This window comes from Sinohyriopsis cumingii, chromosome 6, assembly GCF_028554795.1.
Source record: "Sinohyriopsis cumingii isolate HCF-2022 chromosome 6, ASM2855479v2, whole genome shotgun sequence".
In the NCBI taxonomy this organism is placed as follows: domain Eukaryota; kingdom Metazoa; phylum Mollusca; class Bivalvia; order Unionida; family Unionidae; genus Sinohyriopsis; species Sinohyriopsis cumingii.
The window spans coordinates 99,963,518-99,988,976 of NC_142966.1; the positions used below are offsets into that span (position 1 = coordinate 99,963,518).

General features: G+C 34.1%; 1 protein-coding gene across 1 annotated transcript in view; it reads left to right on the top strand.

The window, feature by feature from the left end:
• Positions 1-23,145, top strand: part of LOC149797556 (phospholipid-transporting ATPase VA-like) — a 120,316-nt gene extending 97,171 nt beyond the window's left edge. Inside the window, exons 19-22 of the mRNA XM_089962425.1 lie at positions 2,470-2,550; positions 7,742-7,843; positions 13,087-13,274; positions 19,145-23,145. Of these exons, the coding sequence (XP_089818551.1) occupies positions 2,470-2,550; positions 7,742-7,843; positions 13,087-13,274; positions 19,145-19,448 (675 nt within the window). The 3' untranslated portion in view covers positions 19,449-23,145. The remainder of the gene's footprint in view (positions 1-2,469; positions 2,551-7,741; positions 7,844-13,086; positions 13,275-19,144) is intronic.
• Positions 23,146-25,459: the final 2,314 nt, after the last annotated feature.

The following is a 25,459-nucleotide window of genomic DNA, read 5'->3' on the forward strand; positions in this document are numbered from 1 at the left end:
ACTTTTAATGTTGAGGAACCTATTTCTGAAGAGACTGAAATGGCTGCATCATAGGTCTACATGCAGTTAGTTGTACACATGATTATAGGTATATCAACATAGATTGTACCTGCAACTCAGTATATATATATATATATATATATATATATATATATATATATATATATATATATATATATATATATATATATATTTTGAGCCAATGTTTGTGGGAAATTAAGACATGCAAGGCACCTTTCTATCAGTGGCCTTAACAAAAATGTTGTGGTTGTTAAGTTTCGGTTCACATTTTTTACTTGCATATATTTCCTAAAACCCTAAAACCCCTTGATAAATTCCTTTCATAATGTTTTGGTTCAACTTTTTTTACTTGCCTAAGACCCCTTGATAAATTCCTATTCAAATTTGTTACTTGCATATTATATTTCCTAAAATCCCTTGATAAATTCCTATTCAAGTTTTTTTACCTGCATATATTTCATAAAACCCCTTGATAAATTCCTATTCAAGTTTTTTATTTGCATATATTTCATAAAAACCCTTGATAAATTCCTGTTCAAGTTTTTTACTTGCATATATTTCCTAAAATCCCTTGATAAATTCCTATTCAAGTTTTTTACCTGCATATTTTTCCAAAACTCCATGATAAATTCCTATCATAATGTTTTGGTTCAAGTTTTTTACCTGCATATTTTTCCAAAAACCCCTTGATAAATTCCTATCATAATGTTTTTATTCAAGTTTTTTACTTCCATATATCTTCCAAAACCCCTTGATAAATTCCTATTCAAGTTTTTTACTTGCATAAATTTCCTAAAACCCCTTCATAAATTCCTATTCATGCTTTTTACTTGTATATATTTCCTAAAACCCCTTGATAAATTCCTATTCAAGTTTTTTACTTGCATATATTTCCTAAAACCCCTTGATAAATTCCTATTCAAGTTTTTTACTTGCATAAATTTCCTAAAACCCCTTCATAAATTCCTATTCATGCTTTTTACTTGTATATATTTCCTATAACCCCTTCATAAATTCCTATTCAAGTTTTTTACTTGCATATATTTCCTAAAACCCCTTCATAAATTCCTAATCAAGTTTTTTACCTGCATATATTTCCTAGAACCCCTTGATAAATTCCTATTCAAGTTTTTTACTTGCATATATTTCCTAGAACCCCTTGATAAATTCTTAATCGAGTTTTTTACTTGCATATATTTCCTAAAATCCCATGATAAATTCCTATTCAAGTGTTTTACCTGCAAATTTTTCCAAAAACTCCATGATAAATTCCTATCATAATGTTTTTGTTCAAGTTTTTTACTTCCATATATCTCCCAAAACCCCTTGATAAATTCCTATTCAAGTTTTTTACTTGCATAAATTTCCTAAAACCCCTTCATAAATTCCTATTCATGCTTTTTACTTGTATATGTTTCCTAAAACCCCTTGATAAATTCCTATTCAAGTTTTTCACTTGCATATATTTCCTAAAACGTCTTGATAAATTCCTATCATAATGTTTTGGTTCAAGTTTTTTACTTGCATATATTTTCTAAAACCCCTTGATAAATTCCTATCCAAGTTTTTTTCTTGCATATATTTCCTTTAAAAAAAACCTGATAAATTCCTATTCAAGAATTTTACTTGCATATATTTCCTAACAGCCTTTGATAAATTCCGATTCAAGTCTTTTACTTGCAGATATTTCCTAAAACCCCTTGATAAATTCCTATCCAAGTTTTTTACTTGCATATATTTCCTTAAAAAAACCCTGATAAATTCCTATTCAAGAATTTTTTGGTTCAAGTTTTTTACTTGCACGTATTTCCTAAAACCCCTTGAGAAATTCCTATCCTAATTTACAAGAATTGTTATAAAGGTGAGACAGTTTGTTCAATGACATGCTTATCAGCCCCTTTCATCTTTGAGTCAAGGTCACCATCATAAAAAAACTTGTTACGGGTCTGGTTATCAATTTTCCATCATTGACTCTATATATATATATATATATATATATATATATATATATATATATATATATATATATATATATATATATGTATTTAAAGATCCTTGCTAGATTCTCATCATACTTGGCTTCAATCATTATGAAGGCAGGACAGCTCATTCTGCAACTTAAACCATCATGATAGACTCCGATCTTCTAGTGCATATTGTGATGGCAGATCTGGATCTATGCTTTTTTGTACTTTTGGGCACATTATACATAATCAGATTTGGTGTCCTTATTGTTTTATGTATTAAACTAATGGTTCAATTATTTTCCAGTAAAGAAGAAGGAAATTAAATCTGGAGATATTGTAGACTTGAAAGGAACAAAGCACATGGTTAAGACAAATACTGAGATGATGGGAATGTTCTGTATTAAGTGGCAAATACCTTTTAAATTGATGATATGCTGTGATTTACATCACAATGCATGTATTCTTGGCTTTTCTTTTTCAGACATACACCAGTTTGTCCTTCTTTGTGATTGCCCTGGATTCCTTGTATCAGAGTGTTATCATTCACTTTGCTTGCTATTTTGTAAGTATAGTAGTTTAGCTTATCATAGTGCTTTACACCACCTTGCAAATTCAGTCCTCCCAACACAGTGGAGATGTGAACCACATCTCTAGGGATAATAGTTTGACAATAAAAATTGTTTAAATATCATCTGCTTGTTAAGAAGGGATTCAGAGCATTTGCAGTTCAGTTCAGTACATAACCTTTTTGCAGAGTCTAGTAAATGATAATTTATTCTTAGTGATAAGATAATTTCTGTGATTGTCTCTGGCATTTATCCATAGCATCCAATTTACTGTTAACTTAGCACAATGTTTTTACAGTATCAAATTACAGGCAACAGTGGGCAGGTTTAAGTGTGGCATCTGAAAGAAATTCAGTTGGCAAAGGTAACGGCTCCTACCAATATGTATATTAGTTATATTGTGTGCCATTCTGACCATACTTGTTACATTTGTTTTTTTATAATGTTCTGGAGAGAGATGGGTCACAGTCATGGTCAGTAAGTTGACTTGTACTAGTAAGAATGAATAAGGATGGGTATGCCATCAGTATTGCCAGTCAGGACACAGGACACAGAGCAAAACCATGTCATTGCCCTGTGACCTAATTCAGCCATCATTTCTCAAGAAAAGTAGGTGGACCATCTCAGACACAACAGATGTGGAAAACCTGCTCTGAACCTCACACCATGGAAGTGGCCTAGATTATCAAAGCAAGTTATGTCATCAGGAGAGAAGGAATAGTTTCAGCACAGTTTCTCTCCCCAGCAGATGCCATCTTTATATTCTCATGCACAGATCTTAAGGGAAATTCCTTAGGATTGCTTTCAGGAATACTAACATTTAAGGGCATTCCTTTTCAGTTTGAATCTCAGCCATATAATCTTCACAAGAATCATGTACAGAGTTCTCTTACTCCAAAACCAACTCCATTTTAATGACATTGAACCACCTGGACCTTCTCCAAAAGCAAGAAATTTTTGTACCCTAACATGAAAGTCTGTTTTCACCCTTGCTTTGCCTGAGATTCCTTGTCAGCTGGGACAAATTTGATCTCTATCCATTCCAGTAGTTCATTCCTCATGGTATGGAGTATCAAATATTCATTAATGGATTGTATTTTCCTCAAGAATGTACCATGAAGATCAAGTCATTGGTGTCCTCAGTCCAGTCAAAGGGTCTGATTTCAACCATGGAATTATTTTGCCTTTTGTGTTGACTCTTTGCTGCAATGGATCTTTCTCTTCAACAGACTCAGATAGATTGGTTTGTTCACACCTTGCACTTCAATCAAATCTGTGCCTATAATGGTCAAGCTTTTGTGTACCTCTTTGTGATGATGAGGATGGCTCAATTGTCCCACATCACAAGCCTGGGCAGTGGACACCCTATCAGTGAACTTGACTGTCTTCATGCATGCATCATCCTCCACTCCCACCCACCAGCATGATTTCCAAGATCTTTCAGAAAGATCTTGATGGAATCCAATTGAAGATTAATCTTAATTGCTTTCCCAAAGATGGAAAGATCGTCAATTAGTGCTGTCTGAAATTTAGCAGTAGAGATTCCTAGAACAGTCCTGCCTTTAGTCACCTGTTGAAGCAACTCCACATGCAGGTTTTACATCCCAATCTAGAAATGCTGTACCTGCATTAATGTTTCATATTAGACATGCCCTCTGAGACGTTTCTTCAAAAAAATAAGTGCTTGGAATATTTCACTCAATAAGAACCACCAAAATGAAAACCCTTGAAGGGAAATGGAGAGTTTTCTAAGTGGTATGAGCAGCAAAACAATTTCTCTATACCCACTATTACATTCTACTGGCAAACTTGATACCACCAATAGTAAACTGCTTCTAATGATTTTAGAGGGCTAGTCATTTTTGCTAAGGCCTGGACCTGTTGGGTCATCTGCTTGCTTTATCAAACAGGAACTAGTCCAAGCCCATCAGTTCATGAGTCAGTCACACAGCTGCTCACAGACCAGTATCTTTCAGACCAAAGGATGGCAGACTATGACAACATTCTCCAGGACTTGTTTCAATAAACTTTCATCTCCAGAAGCTCCATTTGACAATATGGGACCTGTATCAGTTGCAAAACAAACTACTTTCCAAGTCACTCATCAGCTATATAACAAAACAGGTTATTCTACTCCTCCTGTATATGCAAGAACTAATCTTTTCTCAAGATTGTATACATTGACTTGTGCTAAGCCTAACTTATATATCTCACAAGTGACCTGAAGCTGCTTCACAAACATTCAGAGACTTAAGCCAGGCCATCACTGGTGTAAATGGATGTAACTCCTAATACTTGTTTTCATAGCATTTTATGATCAATAATGTATTTGAAGAAGAAACTAAGTTTTGGAGTGAAATGTTTCTTTGATAATACTTGTTCACACTGAATACATGCCTACCATGTCAGGCCCTTCACACAATTACATCCATGAAAGAGCATGTACGTCTGCTCAAGTAGTAACTGATGATTCATGGGATTTTGTACCAGATTTGCTTTCCTAGGACAGACAACTCTAGTTTGACTTCTATCTCGCTATAAAGCAGATAACCTTATAGGACTTCAGTTGCTAAAACAAACCACAAGACATGGTTTGCATTCTTTAAAGCTTGGAAATACTGTATATTGTGTCGTATTTAAAGTTCTCTCTCTAGAAATACTAAATTTGTATGTATTAGGACACCATAGAAATGAGTATGTTAAATTTGCAAGAGCATTTGTGCAAAATTCCCATATTGCACTTTACCATTCATCATCCCAAATAATAAATTTCAATAAATGAAGCAGTATAAATTTGTATATAAGTGATATGAATTAATTTGATTTATTTGAAATATAGTCAGACATTTTGCTTTATGTTGATAACGCATTTTGAAAATTGATTTAAATAGTCTTTTACTTTCTCTGTTGCCATAATTTTTGCAGAGTTACCAGAATTATTTCGTGTATGCTGCAATGCATGTAAAATTCAACAGTTGAATGCTATATGCAGTTTAAAAACAAAGAAATTATTAGATTGCTATGGATTTTATTGTTCTAGGCAATACATTCAGTGGATGAGATTAGATTTTATAATATGCAAGACCAAGGTTTCAGCAGTAAGCAATCATTTTTACACTTCTATTAATAGAGCCTAAGGCTTTGTTTGTTAAGTCACATGTGGGTTCTGATTGACAAATTCCTCAAAGTCCACTGACATACAACCAACTTACAGTCAATTATTATTTATTTTGAAATTCCAGTGGGCTGCCAGCCAAGCTTGTGAATATCATTGTATCTATTGTGTCAAACTTCTACGAGATGCATGTAGCCCTTTCCATTAGATACTTTGACAATTTTAGAAATATAAATTCATTTGTCAGAACTCGATTATTTTAAATCCAAATTGCAAGAAATCTTTACTGCCAACTAAAAATAGCTTTCAGCATAAAGTGGAGACGAATTTTGTTAGAATAACAGATTAGGCTGCTAATACGATACACACTGACAGATCTTGTTCTATGCTGTTGATATGGAATAGCCATAATAAAAAATGGGGACCTTGACCTTCCTGCACAATATACAGTGTTGTTTTGTTTGGAATAGCAATAACAAAAATGGGGACCTTGGTATCCCAGTATGATATATGATGGCAAGTATTGTTCTGTGCTGTTTTGTTGGGAATAACGAAAATGGGGATGTTGGTCTTCCAGTGCTATTTATGATGACAGATCTTCTTCTGTGCTGTTTGTTTGGAATAACAAAGGTAAAAATACAGACTATGGTCTCCCAGCACAATATACAATGGCAGGTCTTGTTCTGTGCTGTTTGTTTAGAATAGCAATAACAAAAAAGGTTGACCTTGGTCTCCCAGCACAATATATGATGGCAGGTCTTGTTCTCTGCTGTTTTTTGTAATAACAAAGATGGGGACTTTGGTCTCCCAGCACAGTATATGATGGCAAGTCTTGTTCTATGCTCTTTGCTTATAATATCAAGAACAAAATTAATTAACCTTGACCTGCCAGCACAATATACAATGATAGATCAGGTTCTCTGTTGTTCTTCAGAATAGCAAGAACAAAAAATATAGACCTTGGTTTGCAAGCAAAATATAAAATGGCAGATGTGGGTCAGTGCCATTTGTTTAGAATTGCAAAAACAAGCAAATAAAGCTTGGTCAGCAAGCACACTATACAATAGCAGATCTTGTTTTGTGCTGTTTGTGTAGAGTAGCAAGAAAAAAAACCATAAAATTTTGGTCCACCATCACAGTATATGATAGCATACCTTGTTATATGCTGTTTGTCTAGAATAGCAAGAACAAAATAAATGTACACCTTTGTTTGCCAGCATAGTATATGATACTGTAATGTACACCTTTGTTTGCCAGTATAGTATATGATATTGTAATGTACACCTTTGTTTGCCAGCATAGTATATGATACTGTGATGTACACCTTTGTTTGCCAGCATAGTATATGATACTGTAATGTACACCTTTGTTTGCCAGCATAGTATATGATACTTTAATGTACACCTTTGTTTGCCAGCATAGTATATGATGCTGTAATGTACACCTTTGTTTGCCTGCATAGCATATGATAATGTCTATGTTTTACACAAAGAGGATACTGCATTCCTTTGATATGAAATATAGGAAACGAATTAAACAATATTTTATACCATGAGCTGCATGCAGAGAATGACATACTGTATTACTCAGTGAGTTTAATCTTTTCATATCAAACAAATACAAGTTTAAGATGCTGTTTATACCTATTAAAGACTTAGCAACACTCACTGACATTGTTGTGCACTTCAGCAAATTGTTCAATCAAAGTGTATCTAACAGTTTTAAGACATGATGTTGTTGTGTCATTTCTCATCCCAAAATATGCTATACACTGTGGCCAGTATAACTAGTAGAGGAAGAATCCGTAAAAGTCCAGTAAGAACCACTGACCCATGGGAAGCCACTGGCAAGCTTTCTCACATAGCCACAGTGGCTAAACCTGAGACTCAAGCCCAGATAGACTGAGGGTGAGATGGCAGTGATGAGAAAAGGCAAGTGATTTAGACCATTGGACATCTGGGGTCTGACTAGACATGATGTAATGTTATCGATAATCATTAATATTAGGTAATATGGTAATTTATTCACGTGCCAACAAATGTTTGTTTATGCCATGTACATTGTTTCTACAGGCCTATGATGAAAATGTCGACTTATGGGAATATGGCACAACAATGATGGTAATTTTAGTCCTGGATATCCTTTTACATCTTGCCATGGAGACACACTGTTGGGTAAGGGTGTTTATTGTTTTTAAGGATAATCACAGGCATACTGTAAGATTATTTAAAGAGTTTTAAATAGGATATTTTTGCATTACTAATTGAAGTACAAGGAATCTAAAAAATAAATTAATAGATATGTATGCATTTTGATGAAATGTGTTCAGAGATTAGAAAAAATACATCAGAAAAGATTTTATAAAACGATTAGCCCATTACCATGTATCCCTGAAATAATTTTATCATAAGTATTGCAGATTCATAGAAAATGTTCACTGTTTAAAAATTGTATCTATTTTCTATTATTACATCAAGAAAATTAGGTTACTGCATAATTTCTTAACTTTTATTACTATTTCTTAAAATCATAACTTTGTAAAGGAATACATTTTTGAACCAGTTTAAGGTAGGTCATAATTTTATGATCTGATCGACGTGTACAAGGTTTTACATTTTCTTAGTTCTCTTGTTTGTCTTCTTTTTCAGTATGTTTTTCTGTTAATACCTTGTTACTTAGATTTGTGCATTTCATTATTTAATAGCAGTATGTTGTTATTACATCCAAACAACATTCATTAACTCCCATAATTTCTAGCAGTATACTATCTAGCTGTAATAAATGACATAATACTAACATGACACTGAATTGATTACATCAGTTTGAGTGACATTGTAAACATTAACTGATTGCCAGCACTAATGCCACAGGTTCCAAGAATGAATTGGTAGTCAAAATCCTGTATTTTGAATAATATTGACAAAACTCCAGAAATTTAAAAGTGAATGAGGTACAATTCTGAATGGGAGTTTTCGTGCGGATACACATGGGAACAAAAGTACTTCAACACAAATATCATCAGCTGGTGGATGGAGTAGAGCTTTTCAGCGTAGAAAACACAGAATATCAGTTCTGACTAAATGGTTACAAACAGTAGTTGAGATGGAGAGAAAAGGAAGATGCATATTAAAATTCCTGGAGAAACAATATTTATGGTTGATATTTTTCCCAAAGTATTTAATTGAAGATTTTGGATTTGAGGAATTGGTATACCATGTGTATTGTTAATGGACCTTAATTTATCAGTTGTGGTGAGGTGTCTGTGACTCATAGGAGAATGCAATATGCCTGTATGAAGGCTTGTTCATTTTAATAAATATTTTATCGATTCTGTACTAGCAAATATATTCCCTAAAATTGATAGCATGCTGATGGGTTGTCATTGTTATTAATTATCATATGTACTTGCTTATAAGTCGTCAAACTGCAAACAACAAAGATCCTGATCTGCTAAAGCCTGCAGATCAGGGTCTTTGTTGTTTGTTCTGCTGATTACTCCTAACAAACTGTGCAGACTCAGATCTGATGTCACATTATGCGATGGCAGATCTGGGTCTTTGCAGTTTGCAGTTGGACTCTACTTATAAGAAAGTGTATGTAGGGTCATTATACAGTATTCTTGGATTAGAAGATATGTCCTGTCAGAATGAAGCTTTAACACTTTTCATTTTACCTGTAGAAACAAGTCTATAGTTAAATCATAATACCAAAAGCGAAATTGTTTACAAATTTAATATTTTTCTCAGATTTGAATACAGATTTGCAAGTAGAAGTGGAGAGTTGCGCTAACTACAACCAATCTGACCCTTTTTATTTGTGATACACATCCTTGAAAAAAATGAAAGTGCAATATAGAGATGATGTGTTTGTACAGATTGGCTGGATTGATTATAACAAAATTAAGCACAAACATATTGATAGTAATACTGTAGGTGTAATCTGAGTTGTATCTCAGATGTTTGTCAGGAGCTTTATCACAATAAAACGCTTCAGATTAACTATATCTGGTACAGCTAGTCACTTATACAAGGGCCTTCAAGGTTGTCGACAGTTATTTAATGTCTTAGATCTTCACAAACTTGATACACATCACACTATATTGAACTAAGGGTTGTAAAATATTCTAACTTTGGAGAAGTTGTATACACATCAAACTATACTGAACTAAGAGTTGTAAAATATTCTAATTTTGGACAAGCTGTATGCACATCACACTATACTGAACTAAGGGTTGTAAAATATGCTAAATTTTGTCAAGTTCTATACACATCACACTATATTGAACTAAGGGTTGTAAAATATGCTAACTTTGGACAAGCTCTGATGCACATTAGAAGTGCACACAGGATGGAAATTCAAACAGATATACAAGAAAAATACAGAAAGAAGTCAAAGAATCTGTAAATTCCAAGTTCACAAGGATGCTCTCATTCTGCTATCGTATCCTCAGTATAAGAATCAGTGATAATTTATATATTAAAGAGTAACATTTATTTACAAAGAATTTCAAAATCACAATAAAGTAGAAAAATTATACATTATAATTGATTGCTCAGAATATTTCTCTCACTTTGTAGGAGAGCTAATACAATTCTTAATGATATAAATACCAGTAATTACTCAATCATAGAATCCTCAATGCAGCCCACATTTGACAACTAATATCACTTATATAAATGTTGGCTGTAGTCTGGTGACTGGTGAATTCCCAGGTGGGGATCGTTTGTTAAAAGGAGTATGTAGAACTGGAAATGTATTTTATATTACAATGTTAATCTCTGTCATGTTTTAATTTATTTAACGGATGTTGTTTGACCACAGCTCATCCTTTAGATAAAACATTAAAAAAACAAGTTTACGTAGTATTGTAAGGTCTCTGTTCATGCTTCCAAGTCTTTTCAAAATGGACAGTGTTAGCTAAAACATTAAACACTGCATACTTCACATGCAAGGAATGTATATTTATTTGATACATCTCTACATGATTCCAGCCAGATATATGTTTTGATAGGCTGACATGTCATGTGATCTCGGATGGTTCACATAGCATTGTCATGATGTCATGACATTTTTGGTGGCTTCTTGCAGATATCATCATGGACCTGAAATGACCTATTTACTATTCTCAAGCAGTTATAATTTAAAGATTCTATACAAAATCATATAATACAAATATTATAGACATTTGAGCAGGTAAACATGACACCAGTGAACCTATCATGGTGACCTCTGCTGCATGTCTGTCAGTATGAGGTTTAGCCGTTCATAACTTCATATTCACTGAAATAAAGGTCAATGATTGTGTTACTATTGTCCAACACCAATTTGTCCATCGATCACACTTCACATACTTTAAAAATGTTTCCCATTAAGGGACAAAACTTGGCATACTTGTTACATCATTGTTAGAAGGTGTGTCTCACAACATCGATGGTCTTATCTTCTAGGTCAAGGACATAGCTCAGCATTCTGTATTTTACATTGTACTTTCCCTCCATAAATTTAAAACCATTTGAGATAGAGGAATACAATTTGGTATACACATAACATCTATCACACAGCATAAATATGCACCTTCATCCATCCATTTGTCTGTCGGCCTGTTCTTTTTGGTCTTTAATTTTAAAGCTTTGAGATTAAGCAATCAAAGTTTGCCTACATACACATCATCACTTGTAGACTTATCACATACCACATGATGTCAATGGTCCTGGCTAAGACTCATTATTTTACATTTTCCCATCCACTCTATGTGCTGTGTATCGTATTGGAATCCTATCTTCATCGTCAAGCTCACAGCTTGATATATTTTCTGTCACATTTTCACCTATGCTGTATAATTTGTAAGTTATTTGATGTTATGGAAGAATTATGGCATAGATTTATGTCTTGCTGTTAAGAGCACACAGTTTTGGATAACTCATGCAGAGGAAATTGCAGTTAAAAGCTTCTCCCAATGACATGTTTATGCAAACGATCCAGGCAGGCCATGGTGGGCATTGAACCCAGGACCATTGGGTTTCAAGTTCAGTGCTTTCCAAACTAAACTGAGCTACTAATTTTCCATGGTATATGTTTAAATAATCACTTAAAGCTGTATGGGGGGGGGGGGTCATATCTTCAAAATCAAAGCCACAATTCAGTGTTTTACATATGTTGCATATTATTTTGTGGATGCAGTAAGGTGAAGGTCATGAATAAGAATTTTATTATTCCATTGCACTCTCCTTTTTGCTGTCTAACTTTAAAGCTGTTTGAGATTTAATTATGAAACTTGGTATGCATTCACATGATCCATTATAAGTGTGTTGCTTACCACAGAGCTGGTGTTCTATCTTCAAGGTCACTTTTTTGGTCTTATATTTTGTTTTCCATCACTTCCTTTTCCACTATATACCTTGAGAACTATCTGAGATTATGGGATTCAACTTGGTATGAATACATCACTAGTAGCAGGTGTGTTATGTACTGCAGTGTGATTGTTATATTCATTGTCCATGTCACACTGTTTCTTTGCAGATTTTCCTATGACACTTTTCTTTTCACGATAATTTTGGAACCATTTGAGACTAAAGGATGAAACTTGTAATTAATTACCTCTAACTAGTATGTTATTTTATACTTACATATTGTCGCTAAAAGATATGTTGCATTAATTTGTTTGTTTGAGGTCATTTATTGAAAGTCAAGGTCACGGGTCTATATTTTAGTCTTTATTTTGTTTATTTCTGATATCGTTAAAACTGAGATACAGGAATGAACAATGTTACACTTATATATCTCAGTTTGCTCTTATGTATCACAGTAAAGATTTTATCTTTAAGGTCAGCTCACTGGTAAAATTTGTGATGTTTCTTTCTCTGGATTTGTAAAGCCTTTAATGCTTTTTAACATAGGACAGTGACTTTATGTCTGCCTGTAAACTGAATTGCTATGTCCTAAAGGTCATAGTCATATTCTGTGTTTGTTAACTTTTATGACCTTATTGTGTTATCAACAAAATTTCACAGAATTTGCTTTTTACATGTTAAATTTAGAGAATGTTTGCTATTTTATTTCAGTTAATGTAGTAAAAAATCTACATTTAACCATTTTCCTTGATGGCATGCAAAGCTGAAAGTATTTATAGAAGATGCATTCATTTATGCTTTACAAATAATCATTATTTGAATCTGAACAATTTTGTACATAAATGGGAACAGTGACCTCTTTTTACCAATTATTAAAGTAATGTAAATAATGGCAGATATGGGAAGAAGTTTACATCATTCTGAGACACTATCTTCCAGTTTGCATCTTTGAAGTTAAAAATTTACTAAAGGTATGAATGCTAATTTCCATTAAGAATTGACATAATGCAAATTGAGATGCATTCATATCACATGTACTAAATGTATTTTATTCTTCTGGTTTCTAGATATGGCCCCAATGGCTTACACTGGTCCTGAGCTTTATGGTATTCTGGTTGTTTGGGATAGTTATTGATTCCATTTTTTTCACATGGGATCAACCTGCCACACCATACTATGTCATGCAGAATACAATATCCAAACCCATTCATTCCATTGTGGTACTGCTTACATGTGTAGTAGCTCTCCTGCCAAGGTAAGTAAAATCATTAGAAAAAAAAGAACTTTAAAAACTGTAAATATTTTAATTATGCAACTTTTTAAATTGTACTGTATTGTCGAAAATATGCAGTATTGTGAATGCATTTTAATTCAGTAGGTAACAATTTTTATGGAATTTGTGGTTGCTACAAATCAAGAATTTAAAGAGTGATTTTGGATACACCTTGAACAATGAAAATGGTGCTGTTTCATAACTAAACAAAATTGCCCATCCAAATGACCTTTGGTGGGGGGGGGGGTGCAGGCAGCACACAGCTTTTATAGTTATAATTGTCGGATCTATTATGGTAAATTCAGCCCCCACAATGAAAGATCTTTGTTCCAACAGTTATAAAATTATGTTAGCATAAAGAGTATGTACACTAGTTCAGTATTTGCCTTGTTGTTAAGAAACTTCTTTCATAACTTCATCCAAATTATTTATCAGTAAAGTTAAGGATATTTATTAATCATTTTTTAAGATGCCCAACGTATGGCATATTATGTTATGATGTCTGTCCTTCTATCTGTGTGTTACCAGTTTCTGTTTTTCTAAAATAACTCAAAAGCTCAGAGGTCATGATCACTGCAACTGAAAGAATAAAAATAGTTTCTGCACAATAACTCAAGCTTTCCACCATCTACAGTTATGAAGCTATGGAGGGCTTGCAGTTGGAGTAAGGAAAACCCTTTTGATTTTGATTTCAAAAGGTCAGAGATTATGGTCACTGGAACTGAAAGCAGAAAAGTGATCTCTGTACAATTACTCCAGTTCTCCATGTTGTCAGTTATCAAGCATTGCAGGTAGCTTGCAGTTGGTAATGTGATGTGATGTAATGTGATTTGGATTTTTAACATAGCTTTTAAACAATTTTTCAGTCATATCGCTACGATGTCTGCAATGTGGCAGTTTATAGTGATGTCTAGGACTGGGGCATCATGCCGCAGACATGTAGCATAATGTCCCACCCAGTCACATTATCCTGGCACCAGGCCAACCAGTCCTAACACTAACCTTTTAATGCTGAGCGCCAAGCGAGGCAGCTGTTAGTACCGTTTTTGTAAGTCTTTGGTATGACTCGGCCGGGGATCGAACCCACGACCTCCCGCATCCGAGGCGGACGCTCTAACCACTAGGCCACCGGAGCGGTTGGCTTGCAGTTGGATAGGGAATAAGCCATTCAGTTTTAGAATAAACAGGCCAGTGGTCAAGGTCACTGTGTTTGAAAGAAGAAATGTGGTTTCTGCACAATAACTTTAGCTCTCCACTATCTACAGTTACCAAACTTTATGGATGGTTTGCACAGTGGGTACAAAGGGACCCTATCAGTTTTTAGATTAAAAGGTCAAGGTCACTGTGGCTGATAAAAAGAAAATGTTTTCCATGTACTAACATTAGTTAAATACATTAAACACTCTACCAAGATAAGTCAATGGCTGACACCTGTAAGGAGAGAAGCCTATCAGTATAGGGATCCAAAACTTCAGGCCACTATGTCTGAAAGAAGAAAAATTATTTTCTATGCAAACAAATTCACTAATCTACATCAGTTTATATTAAACAAGGGCAGGTGTATAATATGCCTCAAAATGTAATCTTCTCATGTAAAAATTTAAAAGTAATTGGGGATTTTTTGACAGTGATGTAAGGTTTTATGTTTGCCTACTGAAAATGACTTATTACTTATTTACAATTATTATTAAAATATTTGTCATATTTTTCCATTTCTATATTATTTCAAGTGTGAAAGCTATTATGCTCATACACTTATTTTCGCCACTCACAGCATGAAAACAAGCATTGTGAGACCAAGGGCAAAAAATGGAAACAAAATTACATTTTTGACAGGGAAATGACTTTTTGGCAGAAATACTGAAAGAAATTTGATTCAAAATCATTTGCAACTCTATGCAGTTATTTCCCCTTACTTCCTTGACAATAATAGACCCACTGTGATGCATTAATGAATCAAACTAGCTTTGTAGTAACATATAAACAAATAATTTACAAAATGTCAAAAATGTAATTTTCTGTGATAGATTAGATTATCCCAGTCCAAGCAATGTCTGAAGACAATGATATTTATATGATCAGCCCATGAAAGTGAGGTGAATTTATTGAAGGGGTGGGGTATTTTGCTGAAGAGTGAGTTTAATCTTCTAAGCTTCAATTATAGTTCAAGTTTGCTAGTAATAAAGAAACTTCAATTCCTGCATAAATACCAGATATATTTTATCTTGTGGTACCAAAAATGATATATTTTAACTTGTGACTTCACCACTTGTTAAAATATCATGTTTTTGAACCAGATATGTCTGGTATTAACATAGGAAAAAAATATCTTTTACATACATTAAAAATATGATTTATTACAGTGTATTTAGCAATCTAAAACCTACAAACCTCTTAAATTACTGCTGTTTTTAAAAAGTCTTTAAATATAATTGAGTTAAGATATACTTACATGAGCTGGGAGTTGATAGTGAGTACAGATATGTAAATTGATTTATTAATTGAGGTATACTTCAAAGAGTTGGCGGAGGTATACTTACAAGAGTTAGGGGTTGATTAGTGAACTTGATGTATACTTGAAAGAGGTGGCACTTGATTTTATAACTTTATCTTTTAAACTTCAGATCAGGCATGAGATCTTTTTTATACACACAAAAATTTCTTTTCCTGAAATATTACCAAACATCTTGTGGTACCAAAATCAGACATATGTTGACAAGTATCAAATCCACTTTTTTTAAATATTACATCCTAGCATGAAGGTCAGTGCTGATCTTCCATCATAGATGACCCCTTACAAAAAGTAATAAACCTTCAAATGAATTTTTCAATAAATACACTTAGCATAATTTGACCAAATTTGAAACAAAACATTCTGATATGGCAGTCTTTAAGAAATATTTAAATGATGCAAATTTCCATCAAAAATAGCCATACAAACATCTTCTAACAAGAACCTATTGAAGGGGCTGATGATATACTGGATGGAAAGAATTTCCTGTATAGATACCATTTCTTCCTACTGACTGTTGAAACCACCTCTGACATTCTTCAGCAATTTTAAGATTATTAAATTAGCTGCTATGGTAGACATATTGGATGTCAGATTGGCAATATTTGCATTTAGAACCAACAAGGCATCATAAGAAGTCTTCTGGTGACTTTCCATTTAGGAGGAATTTCAATAACAAGAGTTTTAAGATGGGTACTCTCAATGCCCAACAAGAGCTAACCAAACACAGCTACACAATCTTAAAATGGCATTGCAATATTAAAGTGCCTGAAATATTCACCTCAAAATGGTATTGACATCTTAAAATGCCTGAAATATACACCTTAGAATGGTATGGACGTCTTAAAATGCCTGAAATATGCACCTTAGAATGGTATGGACGTCTTATAATGCCTGAAATATGCACCTTAGAATGGTATGGACGTCTTAAAATGCCTGAAATATACACCTTAGAATGGTATGGACGTCTTAAAATGCCTGAAATATGCACCTTAGAATGGTATGGACGTCTTAAAATACCTGAAATATGCACCTCAGAATGGTATTGACGTCTTAAAATGCCTGAAATATGCACCTCAAAATGGTATTGACATCTAAAAATGCCTGAAATATACACCTAAGAATGGTATTGACATCTTAAAATGCCTGAAATATACACCTAAGAATGGTATTGACATCTTAAAATGCCTGAAATATTCACCTCAGAATGGTATTGACATCTTAAAATGCCTGAAATATACACCTAAGAATGGTATTGACATCTTAAAATGCCTGAAATATGCACCTCAGAATGGTATTGACATCTTAAAATGCCTGAAATATACACCTAAGAATGGTATTGACATCTTAAAATGCCTGAAATATGCACCTCAGAATGGTATTGACATCTTAAAATGCCTGAAATATGCACCTAAGAATGGTATTGACATCTTAAAATGCCTGAAATATGCACCTCAGAATGGTATTGACATCTTAAAATGCCTGAAATATACACCTAAGAATGGTATTGACATCTTAAAATGCCTGAAATATGCACCTCAGAATGGTATTGACATCTTAAAATGCCTGAAATATGCACCTAAGAATGGTATTGACATCTTAAAATGCCTGAAATATGCACCTCAGAATGGTATTGACATCTTAAAATGCCTGAAATATGCACCTCAGAATGGTATTGACATCTTAAAATGCCTGAAATATGCACCTCAGAATGGTATTGACATCTTAAAATGCCTGAAATATGCACCTCAGAATGGTATTGACATCTTAAAATGCCTGAAATATACACCTAAGAATGGTATTGACATCTTAAAATGCCTGAAATATGCACCTCAGAATGGTATTGACATCTTAAAATGCCTGAAATATGCACCTAAGAATGGTATTGACATCTTAAAATGCCTGAAATATACACCTAAGAATGGTATTGACATCTTAAAATGCCTGAAATATGCACCTCAGAATGGTATTGACATCTTAAAATGCCTGAAATATGCACCTCAGAATGGTATTGACATCTTAAAATGCCTGAAATATGCACCTCAGAATGGTATTGACATCTTAAAATGCCTGAAATATACACCTAAGAATGGTATTGACATCTTAAAATGCCTGAAATATGCACCTCAGAATGGTATTGACATCTTAAAATGCCTGAAATATGCACCTAAGAATGGTATTGACATCTTAAAATGCCTGAAATATACACCTAAGAATGGTATTGACATCTTAAAATGCCTGAAATATGCACCTAAGAATGGTATTGACATCTTAAAATGCCTGAAATATGCACCTAAGAATGGTATTGACATCTTAAAATGCCTGAAATATGCACCTCAGAATGATATTGATGTTTTAAAATGCCTGAAATATGCACCTCAGAATGGTATTGACGTCTTAAAATGCCTGAAATATGCATCTAAGAATGGTATTGACATCTTAAAATGCCTGAAATATGCACCTCATAATGGTATTGACGTATTAAAACCCTCAAAATATTTGTTGCTTTTATGCTATTACATATATTCACAGTAATTTATACCTTTTCTTATATTCAGTGTCATAATTCACAAATTATTTAAAATTTATATTTTTTTATTTTTCACTTTTTGTGATAACGAAATAACCTAATACACTTATTCTATAGGCTTTCAAACAGATCTGGAGAAATTTGATTTGCTGATTCAGACTAATCACTGGCATGTTAGTAAAATGCATACACTTCTGGTCACATTTTCAGTGCCTTAACTATTGAACTATCATTGCTGCCCTGGGTGGAGATACAGGTTTCCAAGTAATGACCCCATGGGAGTAAACAAAGCCCACAAAATTCATACTGTCTGCACAGATTAACTCTCCTTGTAGTGCCATGTTAGTGTGTGCATATATTTATATATTTAGGGTGCAGCAGTGAACAATTTTTAAGTTATGAACCAGGGGCTAGTCCCAAGGAATACAGGGAGAGACCCAGATCCAATTCTCTTGTATAAATGGTGGTCATTTCATGAGAAGGAAGTGTATTTCTTATTTTCTTGAAATTTTATTTTCTTTCTGTTTAAAAGAATACAAAAGTAGCTGACAGAAATGGAAGCCATCAGAGAAATCTGCACTTTTTAATACCTATGAAAGTGTGACAAAAATCCCATCACATTGCCCCATGAACCATAATATATCTGGAAAATTATGTGTATGAAAACAACAAATTGTTTCTTTTTTTTAATGTCCAATGTATGAAAATCCTTAAAGGAAAATAAATGTAGGCACTTGGTTTCATACGAAGACCAGAAGTATCTGTTGCAATCTGTTTAGGGTTTTCATATTATTATTGTATCTTTTTTAGGTTGGTGATAAGAACTATTCAGAGAGCTGTATTTCCAAATGTCATAATGAAAGCTCAGATGAAAGAGAAACTGGAGAAAATGCAGACAGAAAATCAGGAGCTATCCAGAGATAACTCCCCTAGCTCTGAATCATCCACCCCAGAAGATCCTAGTACTGACAGTGTCACACCCACTAGCTCCCAGGCTGTCTCCAGACATGTTGCTGTAAACAATCCAGTTACAGTTCCTCCTATTAAATACAGTCCTGGAATCCCACGTAGGCGTAATGGATCAAACAGAGAATTAGCTGAATCTTATACATAGCATATGCATATACTAAGCTTTAAAACAATTCTTTGAAATTATTCCCAGTGAGCAGAAGGTATTCCAAAGTCTTTCATCTCTCTTCAGAAATTGATCATCAATACAAGAGGAAAAATGATGTGCCAAAATGGACATAAATTCTCATATACTATAAGAAGTGCATCCAGACACTTGAAGTTGCGTCTGACAATCTATACAATTATACCGCTTCATATCAGCAGGTGAAATGGCAAAATGTAGTGGCTCACATTCTACTCAATATCAGTTATTGTTAGTCATTTATTAATAACGTTATTCCTCATATGCCAAACTCAGCTGATGAGGTCATAATGTCTGATACTCATTTATAAGTTCTGATCCAGAACACATATGGAAGCACTCAGAGCAGAATCTCACTGTTTTATAGAGTCATGATACAGAGTATGCAAAATCTTTAATATGACCAAACAGAGTCCAGAGTTATTTTTAAAAATGTTAAAACTAATTGTTTTATATTTGCATAGAATATGGACACTTGTGATGAGAAAAATACTCGTTTCAGGTACTAAGCAGTTGCTGTGATAAAATGTTACTTGTAAAACCTAAAAGACACATATTACATGTTAAAATATGTTGCTTTTTCATCATTATATTTACTGTTACATATATTTATACATATAATATTTAGTGACATGTTCAAATACAGCAGTCCTTCATTATAACACTGTCTGTATGAGCCATAGAGTAAACAGCTTTATAGTGGAAATGCCTTATAATGTACATAACATATATATTTTACCATCACATAATGAAATGAGATGCATAACAGTAAAGTCAGACCTCACTATAACAAGCTTCGTTGTAATACAAATTCTGATATATCATGCACAGGGCATGGTTCCTGAATTTTTCCAATAATGCATGAATTGCTTCAAGTAATGATGTTTCAGTGCCAAAATAAACAAACTGTTTTATTTAATAAATTGGTTAAGTTATGTTGCATTCATAAAGAGAAAAAAAATATCAATGCTTCTTGCTTATTTTTGAATGCGGTTAGTTCTTTAAAAAGCTGATGAGTGTTAATCGGGTTATTATTGGACCATCCATAAAAATAAAGTATGGTTCAGTAATAAAGTCATTAAATGTTCTTGGTTTTTGTCTTTGTCTTCACTGCATCATGTGTACAATCGTTACTATATCCACAGTAAACAGGAACCAAGCACCAAATGATGTGACAGTCTAAATCAGTTAATGTACTTACCTTTTTTCCTGACAACAAAAGAGCACCAGTCAAGCCAGCTCAATCAACCATCCTTCACACCTGTTGAAACAATTTTATTGCCCCATACCCTTTATCTTTCGTCTTATTTATTTTTGAGTTGGACATGCAGACAGGTTCCACATCACTCCAATATACACAAGCCTTTGTAATGCTTCAATTACATATATAACTGGGGCCCCGAGTGGTCTAAAGCGCTCTCCATTACGGATCACTGCCATCTCACCTCTGTCTGTCTATGTTCGAGTCAAATATTCGGCCAGTGTCGGTATGTGAGAAAGTTTGCCAGTAGCTTCTTGTGGGTTGGTGGGTCTTTCCAGGATTTTCCCTGGTTCTTCCTCCACCATTAATACTGGTCACCATGCATAGCCTATCGTGTGCTGAAAAATGGCATTAAACCAAAAACAACAACAACAACATATATTACTTGTTCTGTTGTCAACTGTTGACTGGAAGAGGGTGGAATGATTTACTATTATACTGAAATATAAAACATCCTGTTTTTGCTCTGCATTAGTGTAAAATCATAATTATAGGCAAAGATTTAATGAATATGGGTTTCCTTTTGTATTTTTCAGAATGACTAAACTGTTTTTATGGAGATCACTCTTTCCCCATAACATCAAATCGTTTACTCCCAAATTCTGTCCAGGCAGTTTACACACTTGTTAAATTGTTCATCTCAAATACTAAGAGGTTAATACCCTTGACCTGTGTATTAAAGTCAGTTAAAATATTTTTCAAGCTTAAATACAAGTTTTATTTTTAGAAACTCCTATGGTCTGATTTGTGCATTTTATTGTCAGTAAAAAATCAGACATTTTGGACATGACTAGTAAATATGAGTGCTTCCTAAGTTAATTTGAGTATATTAGAAAGAAATTAAGTGTTTGGATTCAAATAGAATCCGGCAGAAAATAATTATAGAAATTTTGCTTCTTTGTGCACATTTTCAATGGAATTACAGTAAAACCTGACTTGAGCAACCTCTGCTAGTAGCAACCACCTGTCATTTACAACCACAATCATATTGCATGGATCGATTTTATTATATAAATACACTGTTTTGAGTGACCACCCATAGAATGTCACCAGCACCCAAGATTTTTTGGTAAACTATGCGTTTCAACATTGCTATTAACAACCACATTGCAAAAACGTATAAAAACAAACTGACTTTAATTAAATTCCTTTGTAAACATACCCATTTAGAAGGGTTGGCAGGCAAAGTACAGATTGTTATAAACGACCCTGTTATGATTATGACTATTGCAAAAATAGTCAAACATCACATACCTTTTGTTAATCCTATGTAACTACATTAACTGCCTAAACACTTGAGACTGTTTTTAAAAAATATTAAACAAGGTAAAATTCTGATTGTGGTCTTTAGCAATGGTGCCTTCATAAAGGAACCAATTTTTCATAGATTTTTGGTTGCTGCAAACTATGAATTCAAAGAAACCACATAAGTCATTTATCAAGAAATATTTTATACCTTTTTGGGTGCTCTTTCAAAAGATAATGTATGGTTCAATGAAGAGAATTTTGTATCCTTGCCTGCAATATATTAATTCATGTTTTTGCATGCTATGATTTTACAGCCTGTTGAAACTGATTAAAGTAAGCTGTTTTTCATGCTGTGATTTTACAGCCCAATGAAATTGATTAAAGAAATTTGTTTTTCATGTCGTGATTTTATAGCCCATTGAAATTGATTAAACGATTGTTTTTCATGCTGTGATTTTACAGCCAATTGAAACTGATTCAAGCAATCTGTTTTTCATGCTGTGATTTTACAGCCCATTGAAATTGATTTAAGGAATCTATTTTTCATGACATGATTTTATGACCAATTGAAATTGAATAAAGCAATCTGTTTTTCCTGCTGTGATTTTACAGCCCAAGAAATTGATTAAAGCAATCTGTTTTTCATGCTGTAATTTTATGGCCTATTGAAATTGATAAAAGGAGTCTGTTTTTCATACTTAAATTATTTAAAATTGACAAAACTTTGTCCAGATGCAGGCAAGTTTACAGATATTTAGGGTAAATCTTGTGGCCATGTCTATTTTACATTTTTTACACTAGAATTATGTTCTGCTTGTCAAAGTCTATGGTTTGTAAAAATTCTATTTCACTTTGTTTATCTGGATATTATGTAGAATAATCTATTCTCCACCTTTTTTCGTTTTAAAAATTTAGAGGTAATGCATTTTTCATAAAGTGAGGATGACTTGTTGGTATTTTGAAACTGTGGTAAATAGTTTACATGTATTTGGATATATATATATATATATATATGGAACATATAAAAATGTGATAATTGTAAAAAGTCTATAAAACTTAATTAGCTTTACTTGCAACAATCCAGTTATTAGATTTAGAAAACAGTTGATGCAGTGGATTCAGATTTTGTATACAGTAGCTTTGGTGCATATATTACACTGGACAACAAATTTTTACAAAAGTCATGTTACTGAAATAAAATTAGTCAATTCTTATCAATTTTTATGTGCTGAACACGAATATGACAGTCAAATTGCAAAATTGGCTCTAGTTTTTTTGTAATCTGCAAGAAATTAATGTTTACATAACGAAATGCATTCCAATAGTAAAAGGTCAACTGTAATAGCCTACCTATAAAAAATCAAGTCATTGACTACATCTTAGATTTCTTTGCCTGTCTCTTGTACAGCTGTTCGGGAGCATCTCTGAGGAGTGTCCAGCAGTAGTCAGCCAGCATTGTAGTGGACCATTTTCCCTGGTATCTTTGTTCCATTGTTGCGATATCTTGATGAAAACGTTCGCCGTGTTCATCACTAACAATACCACAGTTGCTAGGAAAGAAATCCAAATGGGAATGAAGGAAGTGAATCTTTAGAGACATATTGCAGCCAAGTTTCTTATACTTCATCAACATGTCTTCTACTAGTTCCTTATAGTTTTCTGCCCTAACATTTCCGAGGAAGTTTGTAGAAACTAGGCGAAAAGCATTCCATGCTTGTTTCGCGTCACCTTCCAGCAAGTTGTTGAACCGGTCATCTTTGAAAAGCTCTCGAATCTGAGGACCCACAAAAACTCCCTCTTTAATCTTTGCTTCGCTGAGTCGAGGGAATTTTTCATGCAGGTATCGGAATGCTGGCAAAGTCCGGTCAATGGCTTTCACGAAGTTCTTCATCAAACCTAGTTTGATGTGAAGGGGTGGTAGCAAGATTTTCTGAGCCTCAACCAGAGCTGGGTGTTGGATATTCTTCTCTCCAATGGCTACATTCTGCCTGTGAGTCCATTCCTTCCTCATGTAGTGCATTTCCCTTGCTCGGCTATCCCACTTGCATAAGAAACACATGTATTTTGTATATCCTTGCTGCAGTCCCATTAAAAGGGCAACTACCTTCAAATCACCACAGAGGTGCCAGCTGTACTTGTTATACTCAATGGAATTCAGTAGCTGCCTTAAGTTATTGTATGTCTCTTTCATGTGGACAGCATACGCTACTGGAATAGATGGAAGAATGTTTCCATTGTGCAAAAGCACAGCCTTGAGACTCAGTTTCGAAGAGTCGACAAATAGTCTCCATTCTTGTGGGTCATGAGTGATTTTTAAAGCATTCATGAAGCCCTCAATATCGGAACAGAATATCAGATTACTTTCCTTTCTGAAGAAAGGCTCCAATTGCTGGTGGCGCTTTCGATATGCAGTAATTGTGACATCTTCTTCTAGAAGATTCCATTGTTGGAGTCTTGATCCTAGCAATTCTGCCTTGTTCTTTGATAAGTCCAAATCACGAATCAGGTCATTTAGTTCTTCCTGTGTTATTCTGTGTGGGGTTGATGATGCACCACAGTGAAAATCTGGATCACTGCATGCTGATGGACCAGGAGAAGAACAGGTCGACTCACCTTTGTCTTCGTCAGATGAATCAAGAGAATATTCTGCTGGAGGTTCTGGAATAGGAAGTCCCTCACCATGTGGAACTGGTCTCAATGCAGACGGAATGTTTGGGTAGACTATTCTCGACTTCTTTCGCTTCGTTATTCCGCTGGAAAGAGGAGGAACCAAGCAGAAGTAACAGTCATTTAGGTGGTTGCTTGGCTCTCTCCACACCATTGGGACTGCAAACGGCATTGATGACCTTTTGCAATTCAACCACTGTGAAAGCTGTGTTGTACATGTAGCACAGCATATATGCGGAGCCCAAGGCTTGTCTTGGTCACCAACCTTGCATCCGAAGTAAAGATGATATGCCTTCTTCACTTGAGAATTGATACTTTTCTTCTGGTTGGCAAATGTCACTTCCCCACAAATATAGCAAAAATTGTCCGCGGTATTAACACACTTTCGAGGCATTACTGTTCTTTATTGTACGTAAATGGATAAAATAATAAGTTTTATGTAACAGTAGCTTGAACTGTCTCGCACAACGTCTAAAATATTTTAAATGCTGAACCTATCTGATTGGGCTTTATATAGTACACTGCTTACGTCAGCTTCAGCAGCCGCCTGGCATTAGTATAATAGGCCTACACATGTATAGTACACTGCTGACGTCAACTTACTTCAGCAGCCGCATGGCATTAGTATTGCATTGCATCAGAAAATGATGCAATCAACTGTGGATGATGTGAGCATGATGGTATTATGCAATGTTACATCATTATTCCGGATGTTGCTGCAGTCCTACTGGAGAAATTTACACAGTGAAACATAGAAAATGAGGTATATGAATATCTTCAAAACGAGAGCCAATAC